Here is a 25,462-nt window from a genome sequence, read left to right as displayed (position 1 = left end):
TTCTTTCAGTTAGTCCTGACGAAGCATCTCGGCCTGAAACGTCGACTGTACCTCTTCCTAGAGATGCTGCCTGGCCTGCTGCGTTCACCAGCAACTTTGATGTGTGTTGCTACCATTTTTTAAATATAGTTTGATATTTACTCAAGATTCAAGCTAGTTTATTGTCATTCTTCAGTACACCAGTGTAAAGGTGAATGAAATGATTGTTACCCCAGACCGCTTGCAGCATAAAAAAGACAATAAATGTAAATATTAAAATTATCCAATAAAACACAATGTACTGTTAAGTGTGGCCATATATACATACGATTATCTTATATATTTATACTGATCGTATGTACATAAAGTGACTCTAAGTGCAGGAGTATCTGAACATGAGGTGACTGGCAGAAAATGATAAAATGACAAGGAAATGATAAATCTTATATACGGCCTTATAAAGTGACAACTTTATCACTTGTTACGTACCCCGTAACTGGGTTGCCAAACCAGCAGAAATGGACCACTTAGTTGGAGTCTGGATTACTGGAACTAAGAAAATTTTATTAAAGAAATAAGTAACACAGTACTCTAATCGTAAGGATATAAATGCAACAGGTTAGCAATGATAAAACACACATGTACACAGAACTCGGATAATAGGAATCAAACAAGCTCTATCCCAGTCTAGGGGTAAAATGATCAGTCTCAAGTGACGCAGAGTTCAGTTCAGTTTAGTACAGTTCACAGTAATCGCTGTTGTGCCGTTGGAGAGCGAGAGAGAGAATGCATATTCTGATTCACACAGACCTTTGTTCTTCACAGCTAGCTTTCGGGCGAACCCTTTTATGTCTTCTGTGGTCACCGACTGTGACCCCTCCGTTCCGGATACGACCGTTCTTCCGCGGTGAACCCGGTTCCCAGGCAAGGGTGGACACACACACCAGGTTCCCACCGATCGTACCCTTTTCACCCTGCGCGTCTATGGTCGGTTCCCGCGACCAGATCTCCAAACTCCCACAGCTTGTGGGGGCACACCGCTTTTCCAGGGTCTCATTATCTCGTGATCTTGTGGTGTGTGTCTTGCCTTAGCGAACCTATTCTTTTTATCCCCCTGCTGGGGTATCGCCTGTCCATCAAACTTCAGACAGTTCAGGTTCAAAGCAATCGGTCTGTCAATACTCGGACTGGTGTCTCTTTCCATTATCTCTCTCTCCTCTCTCATTAACATTTTGAATGTTTCTCCATTGTCTTACTTATCTCTCTCATTAGCATCAATCTTCTGATAACTTGGTTTCTCTTCACACACTTTATACTTGAGGAGCCATGATCTACATTACTATGATGCTGGTGTTGGAAGGAGGGATTTGTCTTGACTGGCAGAAACACAGATGGTCACCTTCGAATTTTTATGGTTCAGACACTTCAGCAGGTCTGTCTGTCTGCCTGTCATCTTATCTACTTACTTACTTGCCTTCAGCCATGTCTTCAACCTGATCCTGAGGCTCCAGAGGGTTCCAGTGCTGTGGAAGACGTCCTGCCTCGTCCCTGTGCCGAAGACGCCGTGCCCCCGCGGCCTCAATGACTACAGACCAGTGGCGTTGACCTCCCACATCATGAAGACCCTGGAGAGACTTGTTCTGGAGCTGCTCCGGCCTATGGTCAGGCCACACTTAGATCCCCTCCAGTTCGCCTACCAGCCCCAACTAGGAGTTGAGGATGCCATCGTCTACCTGCTGAACCGTGTCTACGCCCACTTGGACAAGCCAGCGAGCATTGTGAGGGTCATGTTTTTTGACTTCTCCAGTGCGTTCAACACCATCCACCCTGCTCTGCTGGGGGAGAAGCTGGCAGCGATGCAGGTGGATGCTTTCCTGGTGTCATGGATTCTTGATTACCTGACTGGCAGACCACAGTACGTGCGCTTGCAACAGTGTGTGTCCGACAGAGTGATCAGCAGCACTGGGGCTCCACAGGGGACTGTCTTGTCTCCCTTTCTCTTCACCATTTACATCTCAGACTTCAACTACTGCACAGACTCTTGTCATCTTCAGAAGTTTTCAGATGACTCTGCCATAGTTGGATGCATCAGCAAGGGAGATGAGGCTGAGTACGGGGCTACGGTAGGAAACTTTGTCACATGGTGTGAGTAGAATTATATGCAGCTTAATGTGAAAAAGACTAAGGAGCTGGTGGTAGACCTGAGGAGAGCTAAGGTACTTGTGACCCCCGTTTCCATCCAGGGGGTCAGTGTGGACATGGTGGAGGATTACAAATACCTGGGGATACAAATTGACAATAAACTGGACTGGTCAAAGAACACTGAGGCTGTCCACAAGAAGGGTCAGAGCCGTCTCTATTTCCTGAGGAGACTGAGGTCCTTTAACATCTGCCGGACGCTGCTGAGGATGTTCTACAAGTCTGTGGTGGCCGGTGCTATCATGTTTGCTGTTGTGTGCTGGGGCAGCAGGCTGAGGGTAGCAGACACCAACAGAATCAACAAACTCATTCGTAAGGCCAGTGATGTTGTGGGGATGGAACTGGACTCTCTGACGGTGGCATCTGAATAGAGGATGCTGTCCAAGTTGCATGCCATCTTGGACAATGTCTCCCATCCACTACATAATGTACTGGTTGGGCACAGGAGTACATTCAGCCAGAGACTTATTCCACCGAGATGCAGCACAGAGCGTCATAGGAAGTCATTCCTGCCTGTGGCCATCAAACTTCACAACTCCTCCCTTGGAGGGTCAGACACCCTGAGCCAATAGGCTGGTCTTAGACTTATTTCCTGGCATAATTTACATATTACTATTTAACTATTTGTAGTTTTATTACTATTTAATTATTTATGGTACAACTGTAACGAAAACCAGTTTCCCCCGGGATCAATAAAGTATGACTATGACTATGACTTGTTGACATACAGCATGGAGTAAGTCCTTCTGTCCTTTCGAGACGCGCTGCCCAAGCAAAGCCCAAATTTAATCCTAGCTTAATGATGGAACAATTTGCAATGACCAATTAACTTACCAACTAGTAAGTTCTTTGGACTGTAGGAGGAAACCAGAGCACCCGGAGGAAACACACACTATCTTGGGGAGAACGTACAAAGCCCTTACAGGCAGTGGCAGGAATTGAACCTGTACTGTGAAGTGCTGAGCTAACCACTATGTGGCTGTTCTGCGACAATAATCCAGACTGACACTCCAGGACAGTACCGAGGGAATGCTGGACCATTAGACTAGCACGTCCTCTGACGAGTGACTAAACCAATGTCATTTCTGCTCACCAATGAAAGATCCCCTGGCACTACTCCCAAAGAAGAGCAAAGCAATTAATCCTAGTAGACTGGCTAGCATTCACCGCTCCAAACACACAATTACTGAAACCATTACCACATGGGTCTTTCTGAGGGACTGTTGTGTTGCAATAGGATGCCACATTTTATATTCAGTTCAACAATAATCACGCTTCATTAGTCACGGAGAGCTTTAGGACATTCCGAAGGGAATCTATGGAAATGTAACACACACAAGATGCTGGAGGAACTCAAAGTCAGGCAACATCTATGGCGAGGAATAAACAGTCAACACTTCAGGCTGAGACCCTACATAAGGACTGGAAAGGAAAGGGGAAGAAGCCAGAATAAGAAGGGGGGGGGAGGTGGCAGTAGAAGAAGTAAAAGCTGGCAGGTAATAAGCAAATCCAGGTGAGGGACAATGTGGTTGGCCAGGGAGAAGGAATAAAGGAAGAAGCTGGAAGGTGATGAGGTAAAGGTGGAATCTGATAGGAGAGGACAGTGGACCATGGAAGAAAGGGAAGGAAGAAGGGAACCAGAGGGAGGTGAGGAGAAGGGAAGGGGTAACAAGAATAAGGAGTGTAAAATGAGGGAAGGAGGGAAGGGGGTAGAAATTACCAGAAGTTAGAGGTATGAGTGTTCATGCCATCATGTAGGAGGCTAACCAGAATGTGAGGTGTTGCTCCTCCAACCTGAGCTTGGCCTCATCATGGCTGTGGAGGAGGCCATGGACAGACATGTTAGAATGGGAATGGGAAGATAAATTGAAATGGATAGCTACCAGGACAATCTGCAATAATTTTTATTTCTCTTTTTCCGCTTCAACCCTCTGTTAACCTCACAATCTACCTTGTTGGAGCCTTGCATCTTATGTCTGCCTGCACTGTACTGTCTCTGTTACTGTAACATGACATTCTGCATTCTGCTTTACTTTGCCCTTGTGCTACACTGATGTACTGATGTGATGAAATGATCTGTATGAATGGCTTGTAAAACAAAGATTTCCGCCGTACCTCAGTACACGCAACAACAATAAACCAATTTCCAAATTTACCTAGTTCAACACTGGCACTCCCTGCCTTGCTTTAGTGTGTCCCCCTCTGGATGTGTACACAGAGCAAAAACAAGAGACTAGTCTGATTAAGTGTTTTGACTGAGTCATGTCAGTAAGTGTATGTGCTGGGCAGCTTACAGCGTGGGAGAGATAACTGAGCCTGCTGAGATGAAGGCATGTGTACTCAGAAGCCCATGCTGAAAGAGGGAGCCCCCCACGTGCAGGAAGTCCAACCCATTCACTGCACGATGGGTCCTACATGGCTCACGGTCCCTCCCCACCTACTCACTCAAACAGCCGGTCAGGCTGTACTTTGGTTCCTCTTCGGATGAGCCGCATGGTGAAAGGAATTGGACTCTCCACAGAGCAAGGGATCGATGCTGATTGCTGGTAGAAAGAGCGCACTTGACCAGGCATGCTCACTTTTGGAGGCTCTAAATCAAAGCACACAAAAATGAGTCAGGTATAGCTTCATTGGACGATCAGAACATATCACAGCCAAACTAAAGAGCCCGTCCGTGGGTCAGTGGCATCTTTTTTATCCAAGAAATCACTTGGGCAGGAACAATGCCACTATGGAAAGATATGCCTGAACTACAGTGGTGTATTTCACAGCAAACAATTTGATTCAATTCCACGTCATTGAATTAAATTTGGTGGCGGAATGTGTGTGGGCACTTGCCCCCAGCACACCCTTGAGTGTGTTGGCTTTTAACATAAACACATTTCACTGCATATTTCAAGGTACATGTGATAAATAAATTCAAATCTTGAATCTTAACTTATTTGTCATGATGCACTGAATATAGAAGACAGAAAGGAAATCTTATTAAATTGTTTTGAGATACCCACTATCAGAGTGGGTTTGGCAGAGCAGGTGCTGAGTGACGTCTTCTCCTGGTCTCACCGCCTCACGTTGAGAAAGGGCCCACTTAGGACCTGAGGTGTAGGGGAGTTTCTTTACAGGCAGCTGAAGATACTGGAATTCCCAGAGAGATTTGGATGCCTTGAATATACACAATACTGAGGCTAACAGATTTTTTAAATAAATAGAGAATCTGGGGTTAGAAGGATGAGGTTGGATCGTGAACTTCAGGTCCATCAATAACCATGATCTTAATGTATGTCAGAGAAAGCTCAGTGATCCACATTCCTAAGAGACATAGGTACCTGCTACAGCCTGACATGTCTAGACTAGTGTCTCCTTAACTTTCTGCCATTCTTTGTGAAGATCCTCCTCCTTGTGCAGTTCTTGTAGCACTTGGAACACATCACTGAGGACTATTTTGAATCTTTCTTAGGTCTGCGTGCCTTTCAAAAAGTTGACATTGAATCGCTGCCTGATTGATGAGGATTCCATCCAATTCTTCTTTGGTTTGAGTTTGAGTGTCACAACCAAGAGGTGATGGCCAGATATGACGTCTGCTCCTCTCCTCACTTTGACAATTTGAAGTGATCTCCTGGATTTCTTGGATATACGGATGTGGTCTACTTGGTTCTCTAGTATGTGATCAGGTGACACCCAGGTGTTCTTGCAAATTCTTTGGTGGGGGAAGATGCTGCCTCTGATGATCACGTTATTCAATGTTGACATGTAAGAAGAAGCTCTCCATTCTCGCTCATCAATGAGTTCCCATCACACCTACATAGCCAATCCAATTTTTGCATTGAAGTCTTCCCATGACAATGTTGTCACCTCTCTTAGGATACACTTCTAAGATGTTCAGGAGTCTGCTGTAGAAGGTGTCATTGGTTCTTTGTAGCTGTTGTTAGTTAGAGCATAACACTGCATGACGTTCATCTTGATCTTATTCTTCTTTGTTCTAAAGGATGCTGAGATGATGTGGGGACCATCCTATCAATGCCTTCTGTGCTACTTTTGGTAGCAGGAATGCCATTCCTTGTGTGTGCAGTGCATTATCTTCCTCAGGCCCTCAGTAAAGCAGTAGTTCCCCTGTCGTCAGCAGCCTTTGCCCAGGCCGTGCCCATCTTGTCCCGTTGATGTTGAGCAGGCTCAGATTATTGCTTTTCATTTTGTTTGCTGCTTGTGCTGTCTTTCCACTTTCATACATGGTCTTTACATTCCATGTTCCAATGGTAGTGGTCTGGATGATAGAAGGACTATCGGCCCTGTGTCTTCACGGACTTGTGGCTTTCACCACACAACTTCATACGTCTTCTAGGCAAAGATCCTTCCCCTCCCATGGATAAGGCCTTTGGAGTTTCTGAAGCTCTGGGTTTTTATGGGATGGTGTTGCTAGCCCCATGCTCAAACCTCTTCATTTCACAGCCAGGCATAGGACCATCCATTGCTACTTGATGCATATTGGCCACTGAATTTCCTACATAAAAGTCCTTTGGGATGTCCCGAAGAGGGGAGGGGAGGAGAAGCTGGCGACGCGACGCAGCGCGCGCAGCCACTCCGAAATGAAATCGGTATTTGTTAAGTAGGTGCTGTGCACAATCCTGATTTGATGGAGACAGACGTGAGAAGCACGGAGGAACATCTGGAGAAACTTCTGAAATGCCCGCTTCGCTGCCACTGCTACTCTGCGATCGAGAATCTCCGGAGGGAGGGGAAGGCCCCAGATCCTCGGCTTTGCCTATTGCCTGTTGCCGGGGCCGAAGCGCTCGGCAGAGATGGTGCTTGGTGCTTGGTGTCAGAGGGCTGGTCGGAGGCTCGAAGTTTTCGGACGGAGTCAAGAGTCGTCTGTGGTCAGGTGCTTCCAGGGTGCTGCACCGGCAAGTTCGCAGCGCTGGAAGCTCATGGCAGGGAGAGTTTTTCTTCCTTCTATCATCTGCGTGAGATGATGGGACTTTCAAGAGACTTCTGAGACTTTTTTTTACTGTGCCTATAGTCTGTTCTTTATCAAATTACGGTATTACTTTGCACTGTTGTAACTATATGTTATAATTATGTGGGTTTTGTCAGTTTTTTAGTCTTGGTTTGTCTTGTGTTTCTGTGATATCGTACTGGAGGAAAATTATATCATTTCTTAATGCATGCATTACTAAATGACAATAAAAGAGGACTGCGTGTCCTCATAATCTAATCTAATCTCAAAGATGTGGAAAACAAAATAATGCCAATTTTCCTTTACTGACAGCCACACACAACCATGCAACCTCCCTAAAGCACAAAAGTGTTTTCTCACCGGGTACCAGGCTTGTATAGGATACACTGGACAGGCGTTGAAAACGGTAGCCTTCCCTATCATATCCCATCACCTTCAGGAAGAAGCTCTCGCTGGGCGGCACGATTTCCGGAACTTTCCACACGTTGGTGGTGCGGCTGGAGTGGGCCCTGACAGGCAAACTCTTCAGCAACTGCCCCGAGGCACTGAGGAACTCCAGCTGATCTAGCTCTCCTGGAGGCTGCAGACCAGAGCAATTCAACAGAATGTGGGTGGCAATGCCTGGAGAGTGAGAGGACAAGCAGATTGGTAAGAAATAGGGGTCAGGAAATACTTCACACAGCATAATCAATGACAAATCATGTAATTGTATTACTGTGATAACACTAGAACGTTTACGGTCTCAAAAAGACCATAAGATATAGGAGCACAATTAGGCCATTTGGCCCATTGAATCTACTCCACCATTTCATCATGGTAGATCAACTTTTCCATCTCAGCCTCAATCTCCTGCCTTCTCCCTTCATGTCCTGACTAATCAAGAATCTATTAACCTCTGCCTTAACTATACCCAATGACTTGGCCTCCACCTCTGCCTTAACTATACCCAATGACTTGGCAATGAATTCCACAGATTCACCACACTAAGGCTAAAGAAATTCCTCCTCATCTCCATTCTAAAAGGAAGCCCCTCTATTCTGAGGCTGTGTCCTCTGGCTCTAGACTCTCCTACCACAGGAAGCATCCTCTCCACATCCACTCCATTGAGACCCTACAGTATTCAATAGGTTGCAATGAGGCCACCTCTCTTTCTTCTGAATTCCAGTTGGAGTGTGGCTAAGTGGTTAAGGCGTCGGTCTAGTGATCTGAAGGTTGCTAGTTTGAGCCTCAGCTGAGGCAGCGTGTTGTGTCCTTGAGCAAGGCACTTAACCACACATTGCTCTGTGACGACACCGGTGCCAAGCTGTATCAGCCCTAGTGCCCTTCCCTTGGACACCATCGGTGGCGTGGAGAGGGGAAACTTGCAGCATGGGCAACTGCCGGTCTTCCAGACAACCTTGCCCAGGCCTGCGCCCTGGAAACCTTCCAAGGCGCAAATCCATGGTCTCATGAGACTAACGGATGCCTATTATATTATTACAGGCCCAGAGCCATCAAATACTCTTCATATGACAAGCCATTCAATCCCAGAATCATTTTCATGAACCTCCTTTGAACCCTCTCCAATGCTAGCACCTCCTGTCTTAGACAAGAGGCCCAGAACTGCCCACAATACTTCACAAATGGTGTTAGAGACTGTAACTCCCCCACCACCCCTTCAGGCTGGCTGTTCCAACCAGCTTCCAGGTGAAAAAAACCCTCCCTCAGCTCCCCTGTAAATCTCCCACTATTTATCCTAAACCTAATACCTCTGGTTTCAGACACATCTGCTATTGGGAAAGGTATTCGCCCAGTCGGTGCCCCTTGTGTTTCTGTAAACCTTATGCAGGTTCCCCCTGCAGCCTTTCCCATTCCAAGAAAAACAAGTCCAAGGTACTAATCTTTCCTTACCCTTCTGACCCCTCTACGTAGTAAAGGAACAGCAACAAATCACAAACATATGAGAGGCTGGAAGAATTTTATCCTTTCAGTGATTTTCGTCACCCCAACATCTCTTAACACGATTCCTGCAAATTTTTTTTTGTAACAATTCCCCAGCCTGTTTAATGCAATATGAAATCAGACCCAAAAATGTAAGTGAATGAACTCCTTCAAACAGACCTTTCTCTTTTGTTTATATTGAGTGTGCTGTGCAGTTTAGGTTTCCAATATAATAACTTTGGAAACAGAGGAACACATGTTGTCTACATGCACTCTAAGTCTGATGGAGCTGAGTCATATAATGGGTCCACAAGCTATTGAGTTTGGACAAATTTGAGTATCCTGACTGACTGGAATGGAAGCAGTAATGCCCAAGGACAGAAAAGCCTGCAAAAAGTAGTGGATACAGTCCAGTCCGTCACGGGAGAAGCCCTCCCCACCATTGAGCACATCTACAAGGAGCGCTGCCATGAGAAAGCAGCGTCCTTCATCAAGGACCCCCAGCACCCAGACCATGGTCTCTTCTCACTGCCACACCAGCAGGTTCAGGAACATTTACTGCCCTTCAATCGTCAGGCTCCTGAACCGAAGTAGAGAACATCGCTCACCTCAACTGATTCTACAACCTAGACAGCCAATTTCAAAGACCCTACGTCTCAACTTCTCAGTGTAATTTATTACTTTCTACGTATTATTATTTGCTTTATTTTTGCATTTGCACAGTTCGTCTTCTTTTGCACATTCGTCGTTTGCCAGACTTTGTCGGAGTGCAGCTTTTCATTGATTCTATTGTTTTCTACTGTGAATGCCCAGAAGAAAATGAATCTCAGGGTAGTATATGGTGATATATACACACTTCGATAATAAATTGAACTTTGAGATGCTTATTAAAACTTACGACAGAGTCTGATGCTGATTGCTCCAGAACAATCCAACCAACTCATTATCCTCTACCTTCACTGTTTATGCCAAACTCTAACTAGGCACGTTACCTTGACCTCAGAGGCTTTCAGTGCATTTCACCCCTCCGGAAGACCCACAAACTGGCCAGATAACCAATAATAAGCTTGAGCCCAGGCGAACTACCTTGAATCGGGCGCTCAGTTGTTCTGCTGAAGTCCAAGGTGGGTCTTGTTGAAAATCCAGCCCGGAAATCGATGTTGCTGACTCCTGTGATCCGTACAGAGTGGCGCCCGGTGCTGCGGAGCTTAACAAAGACGGCCCTCGGTCATCGTCCATTAGTGACACAACAACAATGTGACTGCAGTGAAAAATCCACCCTGACTTCACTTGTACAGAGCAATCAAAGCAAAAGGCTGAGTCACAAAGGGCACAATGTATTTAAAAGGGAACAAGTAACATTGAAAATGGTATACGCACATCTCAAAATAGCTAGAGTGGCAGAATGTGTTTGAAGATGTTAGGCACTGTTGGAATGAATGAATAGGGAAGATAAGCAAATCTTGAGGAAAAATAAATGAATGGGGTAGTGACACGTATCATCGTGTTACTACCCCATGTAGTAACAGTTCTGGTCACCTCACTACAGGAAGGATAAGGACCCTATAGAGAGAGTGCACAGGAGATTCACAAAGATGTTGCCTGGATTGGAGAGCATGTCTTGTGAGAATAGGTTGAGTGAACTTGGCCTTTTCTCCTTGGAGCAACAGAGGATGAGAGGTGACCTGATAGAGGTGTATAAGATGATAAGGGACATTGATCGTGTGGATCGCCAGAGGCTTTTTCCTAGGACTGAAGTAGCTAACACGAAGGGGCATAGTTTCAAGGTGCTTGGAAGTAGGTACAGAGGGGAAGTCAGGGTTAAGTTTTTCACACTGGAATGCACTGTCCGCGATAGTGGTGGAGGCAGATACAATAGGGACTTGTAAGAGACTCTTAGATAGGTACATGGAGCTCAGAAAAATAGAGGGCTATGTGGTAGGGAAATTCTAGGCAGTTTCTAGAGTAGGTTACATGGTCGGCATGGTCTACGGTCATTTCTATCCAATGTGCAAGTTTAGTGAAAATCAGCTGGTACACTAGAAAATTTGCCAACGTTAAAAAGGGAGGCAAGGTTTGGGTTTGTAACGACCGTGACATGATCAACACAACACAAATGCAAGCCTTACCTTGATCGTCCACATTCCAGGCCGTGGGCTCCGAACGTTGACGACTCTAGCCGAGTTTGGAATACTCAGCAGTTCATTCAAACCCAATCCTCTCCGTAGGATCCGACCTGAAAGAAATCCGGCTGACTAATGACTGTCCAGCCAAACGTGATGCTGGCAATGGAACCTTTGCTCATCTGAGAAAAAGGCTCCCAAACTTCTGATTCAAAGCTTACAAGTTCTGAGTGAGTATGACGCTTCAGTTTGACCCATAAGTTAATTTTATCCAGTAGATTCAAACCCATATGGATCTACGGTTAAAAATGACCAGCCTTCTGAAGCATCCTTACACATAACAGAGTAGAAAATTCTTTAGAAGGTTAGAGGAAAGAGCAGGGGTACGGGACTGAATCGGCCTTTTTCTGTGATTCCCTGATACTTTCATCCAATCATTCTGACACTGGTTCAAATCAAAGATCCTAAAAGTTGCTTGCTTCCTATTTCCCCCTCACTTCCACCGCATAAATAATACACAAAGAGGCCTACAAACAGGAGGTCCACCCCAACCCAATCGAGAGTGATCTTTCCTCAACAGCTTACCTGAAGGGTCCCGGATTTCTATGGCTGGTGCAGGTCCACTGAGGGAAATGGTGACTTCTTTCAGGCTTGGGTCAAAGGGCACCAGCCAGACATGCTCCTCCCTGTCCTTATGGTTTGTGGACAGAAGGTGGACCTTAGAGACCTGGATGGTTTCTTCGACCCATTTCAGCACCTGGAATAGAATAAAAGTCAGCTTTCTTTGCCCTAATGTTTTCCCTCATACAGCCCAACCCTCCTCTTCGTTTTTACTTAACACATCAGGCTACTCTGAAATGAAGTTTAAGAGATTTTATTTTATTTGTTACCCCACAATACAGCCAGTACTGAGTGGGGAAGACCACCACGTTAAAGTACAGTACATTACATTTCAATCTGCTTATCTGAATGAATGAAAATCTATACAGATAATATTATTTTTTTGAGGCTGGAAAAATTAAGGCTTAGTAAATCATTAAAATGCACTTCCACTTGATACACCAGAAAGCACACTTTTTACATTTACACTCAGTGGCCATTTTGTTAGTTTCCAAATAAAGAAAGCACACACTCTGTGATTCAGGAACAGCTTCTTCCCCTCTGCCATTCAATTTCTGAATGGCATTGAACCCATGAACACTATCTCATTACTTTTTTATTTCCCTTTTTTGCACTACTTATGTAAGTATACACACACACACACACACACATACATATTCATAATATAAATCAGTTTTTCTCTATGATTATGTATTGTGTGGTACTGCTGCTACAAAGTTAATAAATATCACAACAGCTTTCTCTGGCGGACATAGCAGGATTTCCCAGTGACCACACATTTTAATTCCACATCCCATTCCCATTCTGATATGTCTATCCATGGCCTCCTCTACTGTAAAGATGAAGCCACACTCAGGTTGGGGGAACAACACCTTATATTCCGTCTGGGTAGCCTCCAACCTGATGGCATGAACATTGACTTCTCTAACTTCCGTTAATGCCCCACCTCCCCCTTGTACCCCATCTGTTATTTATTTATATACACACATTCTTCCTCTTTCTCCTTTTTCTCCCTCTGTCCCTCTGACTATACCCCTTGCCCATCCTCTGGGTTTTTCCCCCCTCCCCCTTTTCCTTCTCCCTGGGCCTCCTGTCCCATGATCCACTCATATCCCTTTTGCCAATCAACTGTCCAGCTCTTGGCTCCATCCCTCCCCCTCCTGTCTTCTCCAGTCATTTGGATCTCCCCCTCCCCCTCCCACTTTCAAATCTCTTACTAACTCTTCCTTCAGTTAGTCCTGACGAAGGGTATCAGCCCGAAACATCGACTGCACCTCTTCCTAGAGATGCTGCCTGGCCTGCTACGTTCACAAGCATTGAGAAGAACTAGATTCCAACATTCAAATCCACACACATATACATTGTCTGGGTTGGTGAAATGAGAGCAAAGAGTTAATGATTTTTGCTCTCATTTTGTTCACAAATTCCAGGACATTGAATTCGTACTTTCATCAGTATTTCATCTTGCCTTAAGAGATCTGCACAGGGGGAAAATGTCACCTCATGCAATTTAGCTTGGAAGGAAGGGTGAGCAGAGTGATTTCTGATAAACTGCTCAGTGTGTGTGCTGTCAGTGAACTTCACTTGTTAACACAGGCCTTGAATGTGCCCGCTCTGACTGGATGAGTGTGAATATGGAAACTCAAAGTTCAAAGTAAATTTATTATCAAAGTACATATTTGCCACTATATACTACACTGAGATTCATTTTCTTGCAGGCATTCACAGAAGATTAAAGAAATAAAACTGAATCAATGGAAAACTACACACAAAGACTGACAAACAAACATTCCGCAAAAGAAAAAGTGCACAAATATAAAATAAGTAAATGGATGGAGAGAGAGAGAAAGAGAGGTAAAAGAAAAGAGGAAAATGAGTTATAGAGTCATTGAAAGTGCATTCTATGTGGAATCAGTTCAATGTTGAATGAAGTTATCTGTGCTGGTTCAGGAGCCTGATGGTCGAAGGGTAATTACTGACCCTGGCGGTGTGGGACCTAAAGCTCCTGTACCTCTCTCCCGATGGTGGCAGTGAGAAGAGAGTAAGGTCTGGATGGTGGGAGTCCTTGAATTTGGACCATTCCTCCCTGTGACTTACTAAATAAAGAGTGGGAAGACAGCTCTGCACTTGTGTTAGCAGTTAGAACATTATGGGAGTTCCATGCCAAAGTAGTTACAAGGGCCACAGATAGGAAAGGGGGCCTCAATGAAACTAGGAGGTATAACCTTCATCCCATTCCAGCAAATTGAGAGTGGAACTGGTAGGGGTACTGTCCTTCTCTAATAACCCTGACCCAACCTCTTGTACTGCTGCATCATGGGTAGGATGAAAGAACACAAGGAAGTTTGGTGTACAAATATAGTTTTAACAAAGCAACCCCTTCAGTGTGAAACACATCCCACAATTTCACCTTTCCTCAGAAAGGCAGAAATAGTTTTTTGAACATTGGGCAGTACAGTAGCATAACAGTCAGTGTAACACTATTACAGCACTATTACAGTCAGTGTAACTCTATGACAGCACCAGCAACCCAGGGTTAGTTCCTGCCGCTCTCTGTAAGGAGTTTGAATGTTCTCCTGTGACTACATGGGCTTCCTCCGGGTGCTCCAGTTTCTTCCCATATTCCCAGACATGCATTTTGGCGATAGTAAGTTGTGGGCATGTTACGTTGGTGCTGGAAACATGGCGACACTTGCAGGCTGCCTCCAGCACGTATTCGGACTGTGTTAGTCATTGACCCTCCAAGAGCACCACAACCTTGTTGTTGGGTTTGGAGGCTTGCATGCCTCAATAACCCGGAGAGAGATGTTGGCTGAAGTCAGGGGATTTATGCTTTGGCTCTTGGTAGGGTCACCCAAGCCAAACAGGTCAAAGAGTAGAGGCCAGACCAAGAGTGGTCCACTGGTCCTCCAGGCTCTTGGGTTCGGTTCAGGACTAACAACCCTGACTGGTCAAACAAAATTTTTACGGGAACAGCAATGAAGAATCCTTCTACATCTGAGAGCGATGGTATTCCTGAGTCTCCACCCAGCACTTGCATGACTGGCATTTGTGAAAACCGAGAGGTAGCTACTGACTCAAGGAAAGAAGCTCTGAACACCACCAGAGATGGAGGACCTTCATTGCTGTCCTAAGCATCACCGGCGTAACAGTAAATTGTTGATGCAAACAACATATTTCAACACATTTTTTGATGTTTTGATGTACCTGTACATGTGATAAATAACCCTAATCTCCTGACTTTAATCTTTTCATGAATGCAAGTCATTTACCTTCTCTTGAACCTGTTTTATTTGTATCTTCAAAACATTAAACTAATTCAAATGAAGTTACGGGAGTCCGCAAATGCGGGTGTAACTTTTGAGTTTACTTTAATTGAGGAATGCACTTTACCACGTGGTAGCACAATGATGTATGCAATTAACGTATTTACACATATTTCGTTATGTATATATTTAAATAATTACATTTATTTAAATGAACAAGAACGCTTAATCAAACAAGATATATACAAGATTACTCAAATATTACTAAAATATTAAATACACAACACTCCTTCTTGCTTATCTATAAACTCCAGCTCAATACAGACTGCATCTCAACTATATAGACAGTATATTATATAATAGAACTACTGTATACAGACACCTACAGCATAGTACATTTTAAATTGTCTCATTCAGGCCTAAAGATTTAAACTCTGTGGAGGATTTCATATTCTTAGGGGGTAATTGTCTTCCTGACAAGGGGGAAATCACACTGTTTGCCAGGTGAGACTAGTGACTGTGAAACAAGCTTAGGTTCTGTGGCTTCCTCTGTGGTGGTTGTAGGAATTGAATCTGAGATCGCAGAAAGTGGTTCTGACAGCTCTGGGCAACTTCCTTCTCTTATCCTCTCTCTGGATCTACTTCAATCCCTTTCTTTTTCTTTCTCACATTCTGTCTCTTTCACATCATTCTCTTTCTTGTTCACATTCTTTCTATCCAACTCTTTCCTCCTTTTTCTTCTTCTAGTGTGTGCATCTTGATCTTGGGAAGGTCCATTTCATTCACTGGAGTATTCTCTTATTAATCCTTCATATTGCTCCCTTTACGCTCTGATCTCTCTTCTTGGTTTCCTCATCCACAACATCATCTGACGAATCCTCTGTTTTCAGATCTCAACATGTTAACTTCTTTCTTTTTGGTCTTCCATTCATCCAGCTAGATATTGGTTTTTGCTTCGACTTTCACAAGAAGTTTTTAGTCTCCCACTTGAAGTTCGTGCAAAAACCTTAACACATGTAGAGTAAATTCTGATTCTTTTTTACTCACAAAAGCCCAATACTTGCAACTTTCCTGAAGCTCCTTAGACTTTCTTCCACCTTAAAACCAATCCACAGTTTGCCTGGTTAACATATCAGAAGCTTTCTCAAATGCATTGCCTGCAAAAACTGTTGTGGTCAGACCACTGCTTTTGTCATTCTCCCACTGCCTCCGAGCAGCATGGTTTTTCTTTGGTCCAATATGCTTTCCTACCAGAAGCAAACAGGTTGGCACCAATGCTTGTTTGCCCTTAGTTGAGGAATGGTTTAGGGTGTTTAGCATGGAGACAGCTGTGGCATCATCCAGGACCTTCCTTAATTCACTTTCAATAGGCTTCAATTCACTTTCAATTGGCTTCATTACAGGGGGGGATGAGGCTTGTAATTGGTCTCCATTCAAGCTATCATCGTCTCAGCCAATCATGTCTCCACAATGCCGGTCTTTGTTTTTTTTTTAAAACCACATACAAGCTCAATTTAGCACAGTTATTGACGTCATTACCACAGAAGTTAATTTTTCTCCAGTATAAGTTCTTAGTTGAATATCTGCAGGCTTCAGTTTGTTATCTTTGATATGCTGTTCAATCTCATTTTGTGGAATGACTGAAACAGCCAGACCAGTGTCTAATTCCATTTTAATAAATTTCTGTTCACTTTTGGTGTAAGTCATATTGCTGGTCTACAGTTAATTTTCACACTGTAAATTTCAAGGCTGCGCAGTCCTATGTCACTCTCATCACCATCAACTTGACTTTTTAGCATTTTCTCTTCCCTGTGCAGTCCCTTTATTTTTGCCTACCCAACACACTCTTTGTAGGTGTCCTACTTTGTTGCATTTTCTGTAAGTTTTGCCTTTAAATCTGCATTTGTTTGGTGTATGTGAGCCCCTGCCACAACGAGAATAGAATTTGTTTGGCCAGGTCGGTTTCCGTTTAGCTGTTACAGTTTTGTTCATGCTCTTTCATTCCTGACTCCAACTCAGTTGTGTCGCTGACTACAGTTTCCATTGAAACTGTTTTTTTTAAATATAAGCTGAGCTTTAGTTAGGAGCCATTTTTGAATGCTTTCTGCTAAGATTCCACAAACTAAACCATCTTTCAGTGTATCATTATGCCAATTACTGAACTGACAATGCTCAGTCTCTTCAATTCAGACACATGCGCTGAAATGGACTCCTCTCCTTTTTGATTCTGCTTATGAAACATAAAGTATTCTGCAATCAGTAATGGCTTTTGCTCTAAATGTTCCTGCATCACTTTGACAATATCAGAAAGCTCATTTCTGCAGGTCTGGTTGGAGCAGTCAAACTTGGAAGCAAACTGCATGCCTTTAAACCCAATGAACTCAGTAAAATTGGCACTGGCTTCTCATTGGCTATTTCATTTGCTTCAAAATACTGTTTCAATAGCTCAGTATATATGAGCTAATTGTGTAATCAAACTTGCCAATCTTCCCAATGTAGCCAGCCATTTCTGATTTTTTATGATTATTAACACCTAGTACTCGCAGTTTATGAACCCAAGAATTCTTCCCTTTTCTTATTAGTTTTCATGTTTTCCCTTCGGAAGAACACATGCTACTCTGTTTCAACATCCCTCGCTGCATTTTATTTAGTTTGAACATCTCGCTCAACTTCAATATGTCAGTAGCCATCTCCGGTTTGTTTTAAAAATTCCGCGTGGCCAATGTTATGTTTTGTAACTTCAAAACATTAAGCTAATTCAAAGAAGCACATGGGAGTCCGAAAATACAGGTGTAACTTTGAGTTTACTTTAAGCGGGGCGCACACGTATCGTGTGCTGGCGTGGTGACATGTGCAATTCACGTATTTATACATATAACCCGTCATGAATTATAGAAACAAACAAGAATGCTTAATCAAGCAATATATTAACAAGATTACTCAAATATTACTAAAATATTAAATACACAACGGAACCGATTTCTGCTTCACCTACAATGGAGCAAGAATTCTATAAAAAATATATAGAATACGTAAAACATAATCGCAGTCCTCACTTCAACTTTGCATTCCAAATGTTTTTTTTAATTTGAGTAGGAAAGTGAACATCACAGTACTTTGCTGATGCAGTGAGATCATCTGCAGGAACCAATGCCAGCTAAAATAATAACTGCACAGCCTCCACACAATAATTGAAACCTTCGTGATTGGCCTGGCTCTCATCGGGCCCTGCATGGTGTTTGGACACGGTCTCATTCTCAAAGAATGACGTTAGAGCCGCAAGTTCTGATAGTCCTGTTGTTAGGCAATAGCTGGGGGCACAGAATGCTATGAACCAAATGGTCTGTTATTAGGGGAGAGAGAGCAGCCAGCCTCATGTAGACTACTCCTAAAATTAACATCTTCTTCTGGACAACAGGTTCACCAAAGACACTTACTTGCTCTTGGCACTTTCTGGCTGATGCACAGTATTATATTTACGCTGCACATTAGTGTTGAGGCCAAAAAGTTTCACCTTAGTCTCATCCAACCATAAGGCCTTCTACATCTGAAGATGGCGGCGCGATGCAGCGCGCGCGGCCGTTCCGAATGTTATCGATTATATGTAACTAGGGGGGCCGTGCACAATCTGGATTATTTGGAGACAGCCATGAGGAGCGTGGAGGAACACCTGGAGTAAATTCTGAAATGCCTGATTTGCTGCCGCTGCTACTGTGCGATCGAGAATCTCCGGAGACGAAGGTCCCAAAACCTCGGCTTTGCCTATTGCCTGTTGCCGGGGCCAGGGTCGGAATGCTCAGCAGAGATTGTGCTCGGTGCTCGGTGTCGGAGAGGCGGTCGGAGGCTCGGAGTTTTCGGAAAGACTCAGAGTCGAACTGTGGTGGGATGCTTCCGGGATGCTACATCAGCAAGTTGGCGGCGCTGGAGGTTTACCGTCTGGGTGAGATGATGGGACTTTCGAGAGACTTTGAGACTATTACCATGCCATGGTCTTCTTCATCAAATTACGGTATTGTTTGCACTGTTGTAACTGTATGTTATAATTATGTGGTTTTTGTTAGTTTTTAAGTCGGTTTGTCATGTGTTTCTGTGGTATCATTCTGGAAAAGCATTGTATCGTTTCTTAATGCATGCATTACTAAATGACAATAAAAGGGGACTGCGTGTCCTCATAATCTAACCTTTATAGTATCTTCTAAGTGACACTTTGCAAAGTCTCTACGGGCAAGAATCTACTTTTCTAAGCAACACGTGTGGTGCACATCAGCCAGGTAACACCATTCCTACTGTAAAGTGTGGTGAAGGTAGCATCATACGATGGGGATTCTTTTCAGCAGCAGGGACTGGAAACCTGATCAGGATTATTGGGAAGAAGAATGCTGCTAAATACAGAAAGATCCTGGGTTAAAACCCACTAGCCTCTGCCAGAAAGCTTAAACTGGGTAGGAAGTTCATCTTTCAGCAGGACATCGACCCAAAGCACACTGCCAGAGGAACCATGGAGTGGCTTCAAATGAAGAATGATATCTTTGAGAGGCCCCATTGGAGACCTGACCTTAACCCGATTGAGTAGCTCTGGCAAGACCTCAAGATTGCTGTCCATCACCGCTCCCCAACTAACCTGGCACTGCTTGAGCAATTTTGCAAGTAAGAATGGACAAACCTTGCTCCATCATGTTATGCAAAGCAAATAGAAACTTATCCAAAAAGACTACTGGCTGTAATCGCTGTGAGAGGTGGCTCAACGAAGTACCGAGCAAAGGGGGGTGAATACTTTTGAAGTGCTGACATTTCAGTCTTTAATTTTTTAGTTTTCCATGCTTTACAATTTTCCCTGTGTTTTGGGCTCAGTTGTAAAAAAGAGGAGCATGTGACTCACAAATAAAAATTCTCAATTAAATTGATCAAAATTGCTGATTGTAATACTCATTTATGTGAACAAAGTTTTGGGAGGGTGAATACACTGTACATCTCTGCTATTTGCTTCAAACGCTCTATATGATATCAGGTTTCATGTTTCCATTGACACTGGGAATTAACCTACACTGCATTCTCTACTGGTTTGTTCAAAGTCCAAAGTAAGTTTTATTATCAAAGTACATACATGTCACCTTATACAACCCTGACATTCATTTCCTTGTGGGCATACTCAGCAAACCTATTGAGTAATAACTATAACAGAATCAATGAAGCACTCTACATCTACTGCCCTGGCTTTTGCTAGGTTCTCAAGAGGAAATTCCCTCTATGTGCTCAATGTGTACCCTTTGAAATGGCATGTTTAGCTTTCCTTGTTGCTACGGTTGCCATCACTTTCGACCCTGAGGCAGAGAGGAATTTGAGTGTTATAGTTCCATTCCAGACCCTTGAGCACAAAAAACCAGACTGGCACTCCAGATGGTGGTGTTACACCTCCAAGGATTGCCACCTTGTCACTGTGGAAAGTCTTGAGGGTTCCTGAGATTCTGAGAGCCGTGCCTAGCGGAATTTAGCCACTGTTGCTTAGCTCCTGGTAGAGTCACCCATGGCAGTAAGGTCCAGGGGAAGGTTCCGGACGAAGAGTGATCCAACCAGGACCTCAAAGTGGAGCTGGCTGAAGATGATGATGCATCACAACAGCAGTGAAGAATCTCCAGTCACCTTACACTCCGTGCGACTGGAACCTGACACCGATCTGTCCAAGACCATGTAGTGGCTCTCTGTGCATCAGCCTCTCAACGTTAAACTAAGTGATGCACAGGTGTCTTCCTTTAAGGGAATCTACTCTAACACCCTAGATGATGGATCCATTACACTACATTACACCATAAGACATTCGAGCACAATTGGGCCATTAAAGGAATAAATATTGACTCTTTATTCCTTTCCATTGATGCTGCCTAACCTGCTGAGTTCCTCCAGCATCTAGTTCAAAATGCAAAGTTCAAAGTCAAGTTATTATCGAAGCACATATGAATATGTCACCATATGCAACACTGAGATGTGTTTTCTTGCGGGCATACACAGTAAGTCAAAGAAACACAATAGGGTCAATGAAAGACCCCACCCAACGGGACGGCCAAACAACAAATGTGCAAAAGACAACAAGTTGAGCAAATGCAAAAGAAAAAAGAAATAATAATAATAAATAAATATCGAGAACATAGGCTGTGGAAATAGTTCAGTGATGGGGTGAGTGAAGTTATCCCACCTGGTGGTGTGAATCCTGAGGCTCCTGTACCTTCCTCCTGATGGCAGCAATGAGAAAAGAACATGTCCTGGGTGGTGGTGGTGGGGTCCCTGATGATGATGACTACTTTCCTGTGACAGAGCTCCGTGTAGATGTGCTCAGTGGTGGGGAGGGCTTTGCTTGTGATGGACTGGGCCATATCCACGACTTTTGATGGGATTTTCCATGCAAGGACATTGGTATTTCTATATCAGGCCATGAAGCAACCATCAATACACTCTCCACCACATATCATTAGAAGTTTGTCAAAGTTTTAGATGCCAGGCTGAATCTTTGCAAACTTCTAAGGAGGCAGAGGCACTGCTGTGCTTTCTTCGTAATGGTACATACGTGCTGGGCCCGGACAATTCCTCTCAAATGATAGCACAGAGGAATTTAGAGTTGCTGAACCTCTGCACCTCTGATTCTCCAATGAGGACTTGCTCAAGCACCTCCTATTTCCTCTGCCTGAAGTCAATACTCGGCTTCTTGGTCTTGCTGACATTGAGAGAGAGGTTGTTGTTATGGCACCACTCAGCCAGATTTGATTTGGCCTACGACGGTGGTGTTGTCAGCAAACCGGAGTATGGCATCGCAGCTGTGCTTGACCTCACAGTCAGAAGTGTAAACTGAGTAGAGCATTGTGGTGCACCCCTACTGACTGGGGTCTGCAAGTGAGAAAATAGAGGATCCAACCGTACAAAGAAGCATTGAGGCCTAAGTCTTGAAGCTTATTGATTAATTTTGAGGGTATGATGGTATTGAATGAAGAGCTGTCGTCAATGAGGAGCATCCTGGTGTAGGCAGCTTTGCAGTCCAGATGTCCTGGAGCTGAATGAAGAACCAATGAAATGACATCTGGTGTGGTCCTGTTGTGCCAGCAGTTTTGCTATTTCTTGAAGACCTGTCACAGTTCCAATGATTAGATCAATGTCATCTGTAAAACAAAGGTTGCTAATTCCTCGTCCTTCAGCTGACACTGTTCCAGGCAGTTAATATAATTTGTTCCAGGTACAAATTAAATTAATCACAGTGAGAGAAGGCAGCCATGGCATAACCCTATTTGATGCTGCAAATCAATGCATAACATTACCATCAAATAGAGCTCGAAGTTTTCTACCATACAAATCAATGTGGATTGATGTTAGGCTTCTCCTAAACTGCTTTTCACCAAATTATCTCAAAAGGGTTTTTTTCATATGCCTGATAAAATTATTTCTGGAGATCATTGTACATGGTGCTGATGTTCAAATTTTATTATGTTGCTTCTTCCAGATAGTATTCTACCTTATGGTCTGGTAGGAGTCATCATTTGCAACAAAGCTGGCTCTGCATGCCCTCACAAAAATCTCTTCTTCTTGGATGACAGTGTAGGAGAGGAGGATCTATGAAGACCTAGTGGGTCTGAAGATCTGGTGAGATAGCAGAGATGCCAGGCAGGATAGTCGAATGCTCCTCTTGGAAGGCAAGGAGACCTCGAGCGTCCTAGACAACTACAACTGCGAGAAGTGCATCCAGCTTCGGCTTCTAACAATCTGTGTTAAGGAGCTGGAGCTGGAACTGGATGAACTCCAGATCATTTGGGAAGCTGAATGGTTGATAGGACATAGAGAGAGGTAGTTACATCCAAGGTTCAGGACACAGGAGACTGGGTGACAGTCCAGTCAGGAAGGTTAAGGGGTTAAGGAGTCAGTGCAGAGTACCCCCGCGGCCATCCCCTCAACAACAGGTACTTCACTTCGAATACTGTCGGGAGGAATGACCCAACAGCAGTCGATCGCTGGCACGGAGTCTGCTTCTCAGTCTGAGGTCATTGATAGGGCAAAATTGCAGTCAACAAGATGAGGTGCAACGTAAAAGGCAGACAAAATCAAAAAGGGTGAATACAGGTGTTAGATTTGGGTGTGTGCAGTATACAGAATAGTCAGAGAGATGGACAGCACAGAAACAGGCCCTTTGGTCCATCTGGTCGGCACTCAACAATGTAAACTGCCTAGACACATTGACTTGCACCCAGACTCTAGCCCTCCACCCCTACCATCCACGTACCTATCCAACCTTCTCTTAGTCATAATCGTTGAAGTCAAGCTCGCATGCACCACTTATGCTGGCAGCTCATTCCATACTCTCACCACCCTCTGAGTGAAAAAGTTTCCCCTCATGTTCCCCTTAAACTTTTCACCTTTCACCCTTCACCATGGCCTCTAGTTGTCGTCCCACCCAACGTCAGTAGAAAAGCCTAAGGTAGATGAGGTAGATAAATTTGCAGCGGATTTGTAGATTGGCAGGTATGATGCTGGGAGGATGTTTCCTATGGTGAGAGAGTTTAAGACCAGAGGACACAGCCTCAGAATAGAGGGATGTCCTTTTAAAATGGAGATGAGGAGGAATTTCTTTAGCCAGAGCGTGGTGAATCTGTGGAATTCTTTGCCACAGGTATCTGTGGAGGCCAAGTCTTTAAGCATATTTAAGGCAGCGGTTGATTCTCGATTAAGCAGGGCATGAAGAGATATGGAGAGAAGGCAGAAGATTGGGGCTGAGAGGAAAAATAGATCAGCCATGATGAAATGGCAGAGCAGACTCGATGGGCCAAATGGCTAATTCTGCTCCAGTATCTTATGGAAGTAGACTTATGAGATTAGCTCACAGGAACCAATAGCCACCCATATTGTTATATTTGTTTTATTATTTAGAGATACAGCACAATGATGAGCCTGCACCACTCAATTACACCCATGTGACCAATCAACCCATACGTCTTTAGTATGTGGGAGGAAACCGGAGCACCTGGAGGAAACCCACATGGTCACGGCGAGAAGGATCGTTGGCACTCCTTTGTAATTTTTTTTATTCAGATTTACTGCTCCAGCTTCAGATTAAAGTAAATTATTTTGTTTTACTATAAATCTCTACCTTTTTAATTATCACATTCCCCTAATGTCCTTTGACTACTAAATCATCTATTAACTGTTACTCATTGCACAATCAAAAATCTAAAATAGAGTCATTGAACACTGTAGCATATAAACTGGCCCTTCGGCCCATTTAGTCCTTGCTGGTCAGTGATTCTGCCTATTACCATCCACCTCCACCTGGACTGTAGCCTTCCAAATCTCTCTCGTCCACGTTTCTATCCAAACTCTCTTAAACATGGCAATTAAATCAACATCCACCACTTCCACTGGCAGCTCATTTCATAGTCTAAGTGAAGAGGTTTCCCCTCAGAGTCCCCTTAAATATTTCACCTTTCGCCCCAAAGCTCTGTCTTCCGGACAGCCGATTATTAATTCCCGCTGCTGCCTGTCAGGAGTTTGGACGTTTTCCCTGAGACAGCGTGGGTTTTCTTTGGGTGTTCCGGTCTCCTCCCACAGTCCAAAGGCGTACCAGTTGGTAGGTTAATTGGTCATTGTAAATTGTCCCGTGGTTAGGTTAGGGTCAAATCGGGGGTTACTGGGTAGCATAGCTTGAAGGGCCGAAGGGCCTATTCCTCTCTACATCTCAATAAATAAACAAATAAATAAATAAATGAGTGAATGAATAAATCAATCAAAGATAGATAGTTAACTGATAGCCAGTTATTCTTTCCTGTTGGAGCACTGTGTAATGACTGAAAACCTCCAATGCTTTGCAAGAAAAAATGACTTACAAGCAACCTTGCTGGAAGATAATGTACCTAGGCTAAGAAAGGGGGGTTGGATGGAGATATGATGTGCCAGATTTTGTAGTGTTGTGGGAATCTTAGGGCTGATGGATAAGTGGAAAGGGGTGGGGGAGAGGGGAACAGTCGGGTCACAAGAGCCCATTTCCTCCCTGTCCTCCTGCCCCGCTATTCCTGGTCTTCTGTACTCCTGTCGTTCTGCACAAGCTGCATTCTCCGGCTCAGCTGGAATCTGTGAATTTATTCATTTTGTGCCGTGGCTGCCTGAGCTCAGACCTGGCAGCTGGAGATGCTGCGGCCAGTGCCCCCGGTAAACAACCTCCCACGGGGATCACCCTGGCAGATATTAATGGGGAACACAGGACAGCCATTCCTCCTGCCCCAAAAGAATCTTCACATAAGTCTTGCTCTTCAGTAGAGCAGACAGCACGCAGGGAGAGATCAGAACTTGCCTCCGGTCTCAGCCCGTGTGAAGTGATTAAGTTCACCGGCTAGTGTAACAAGGTGCTACCCACACACACCTGGAGAGAATTATCT

At 44.2% G+C, this 25,462-nt stretch overlaps 1 protein-coding gene across 1 annotated transcript in view; it reads right to left on the bottom strand.

Annotated features, from left to right (window-relative positions):
- LOC134360080 (hemicentin-1-like) overlaps positions 1-25,462 on the bottom strand; it is a 425,813-nt gene that overhangs the window by 329,418 nt on the left and 70,933 nt on the right. Inside the window, exons 5-9 of the mRNA XM_063074161.1 lie at positions 11,758-11,929; positions 11,179-11,285; positions 10,136-10,256; positions 7,490-7,750; positions 4,624-4,768 (exon numbers count right to left, since the gene is read on the bottom strand). Of these exons, the coding sequence (XP_062930231.1) occupies positions 4,624-4,768; positions 7,490-7,750; positions 10,136-10,256; positions 11,179-11,285; positions 11,758-11,929 (806 nt within the window). The remainder of the gene's footprint in view (positions 1-4,623; positions 4,769-7,489; positions 7,751-10,135; positions 10,257-11,178; positions 11,286-11,757; positions 11,930-25,462) is intronic.

Source organism: Mobula hypostoma, chromosome 21, assembly GCF_963921235.1.
Source record: "Mobula hypostoma chromosome 21, sMobHyp1.1, whole genome shotgun sequence".
Lineage (NCBI taxonomy): Eukaryota > Metazoa > Chordata > Chondrichthyes > Myliobatiformes > Myliobatidae > Mobula > Mobula hypostoma.
The sequence above is the reverse complement of the archived record's forward strand: the minus strand, read 5'-3'. Positions and strand labels throughout refer to the sequence as shown.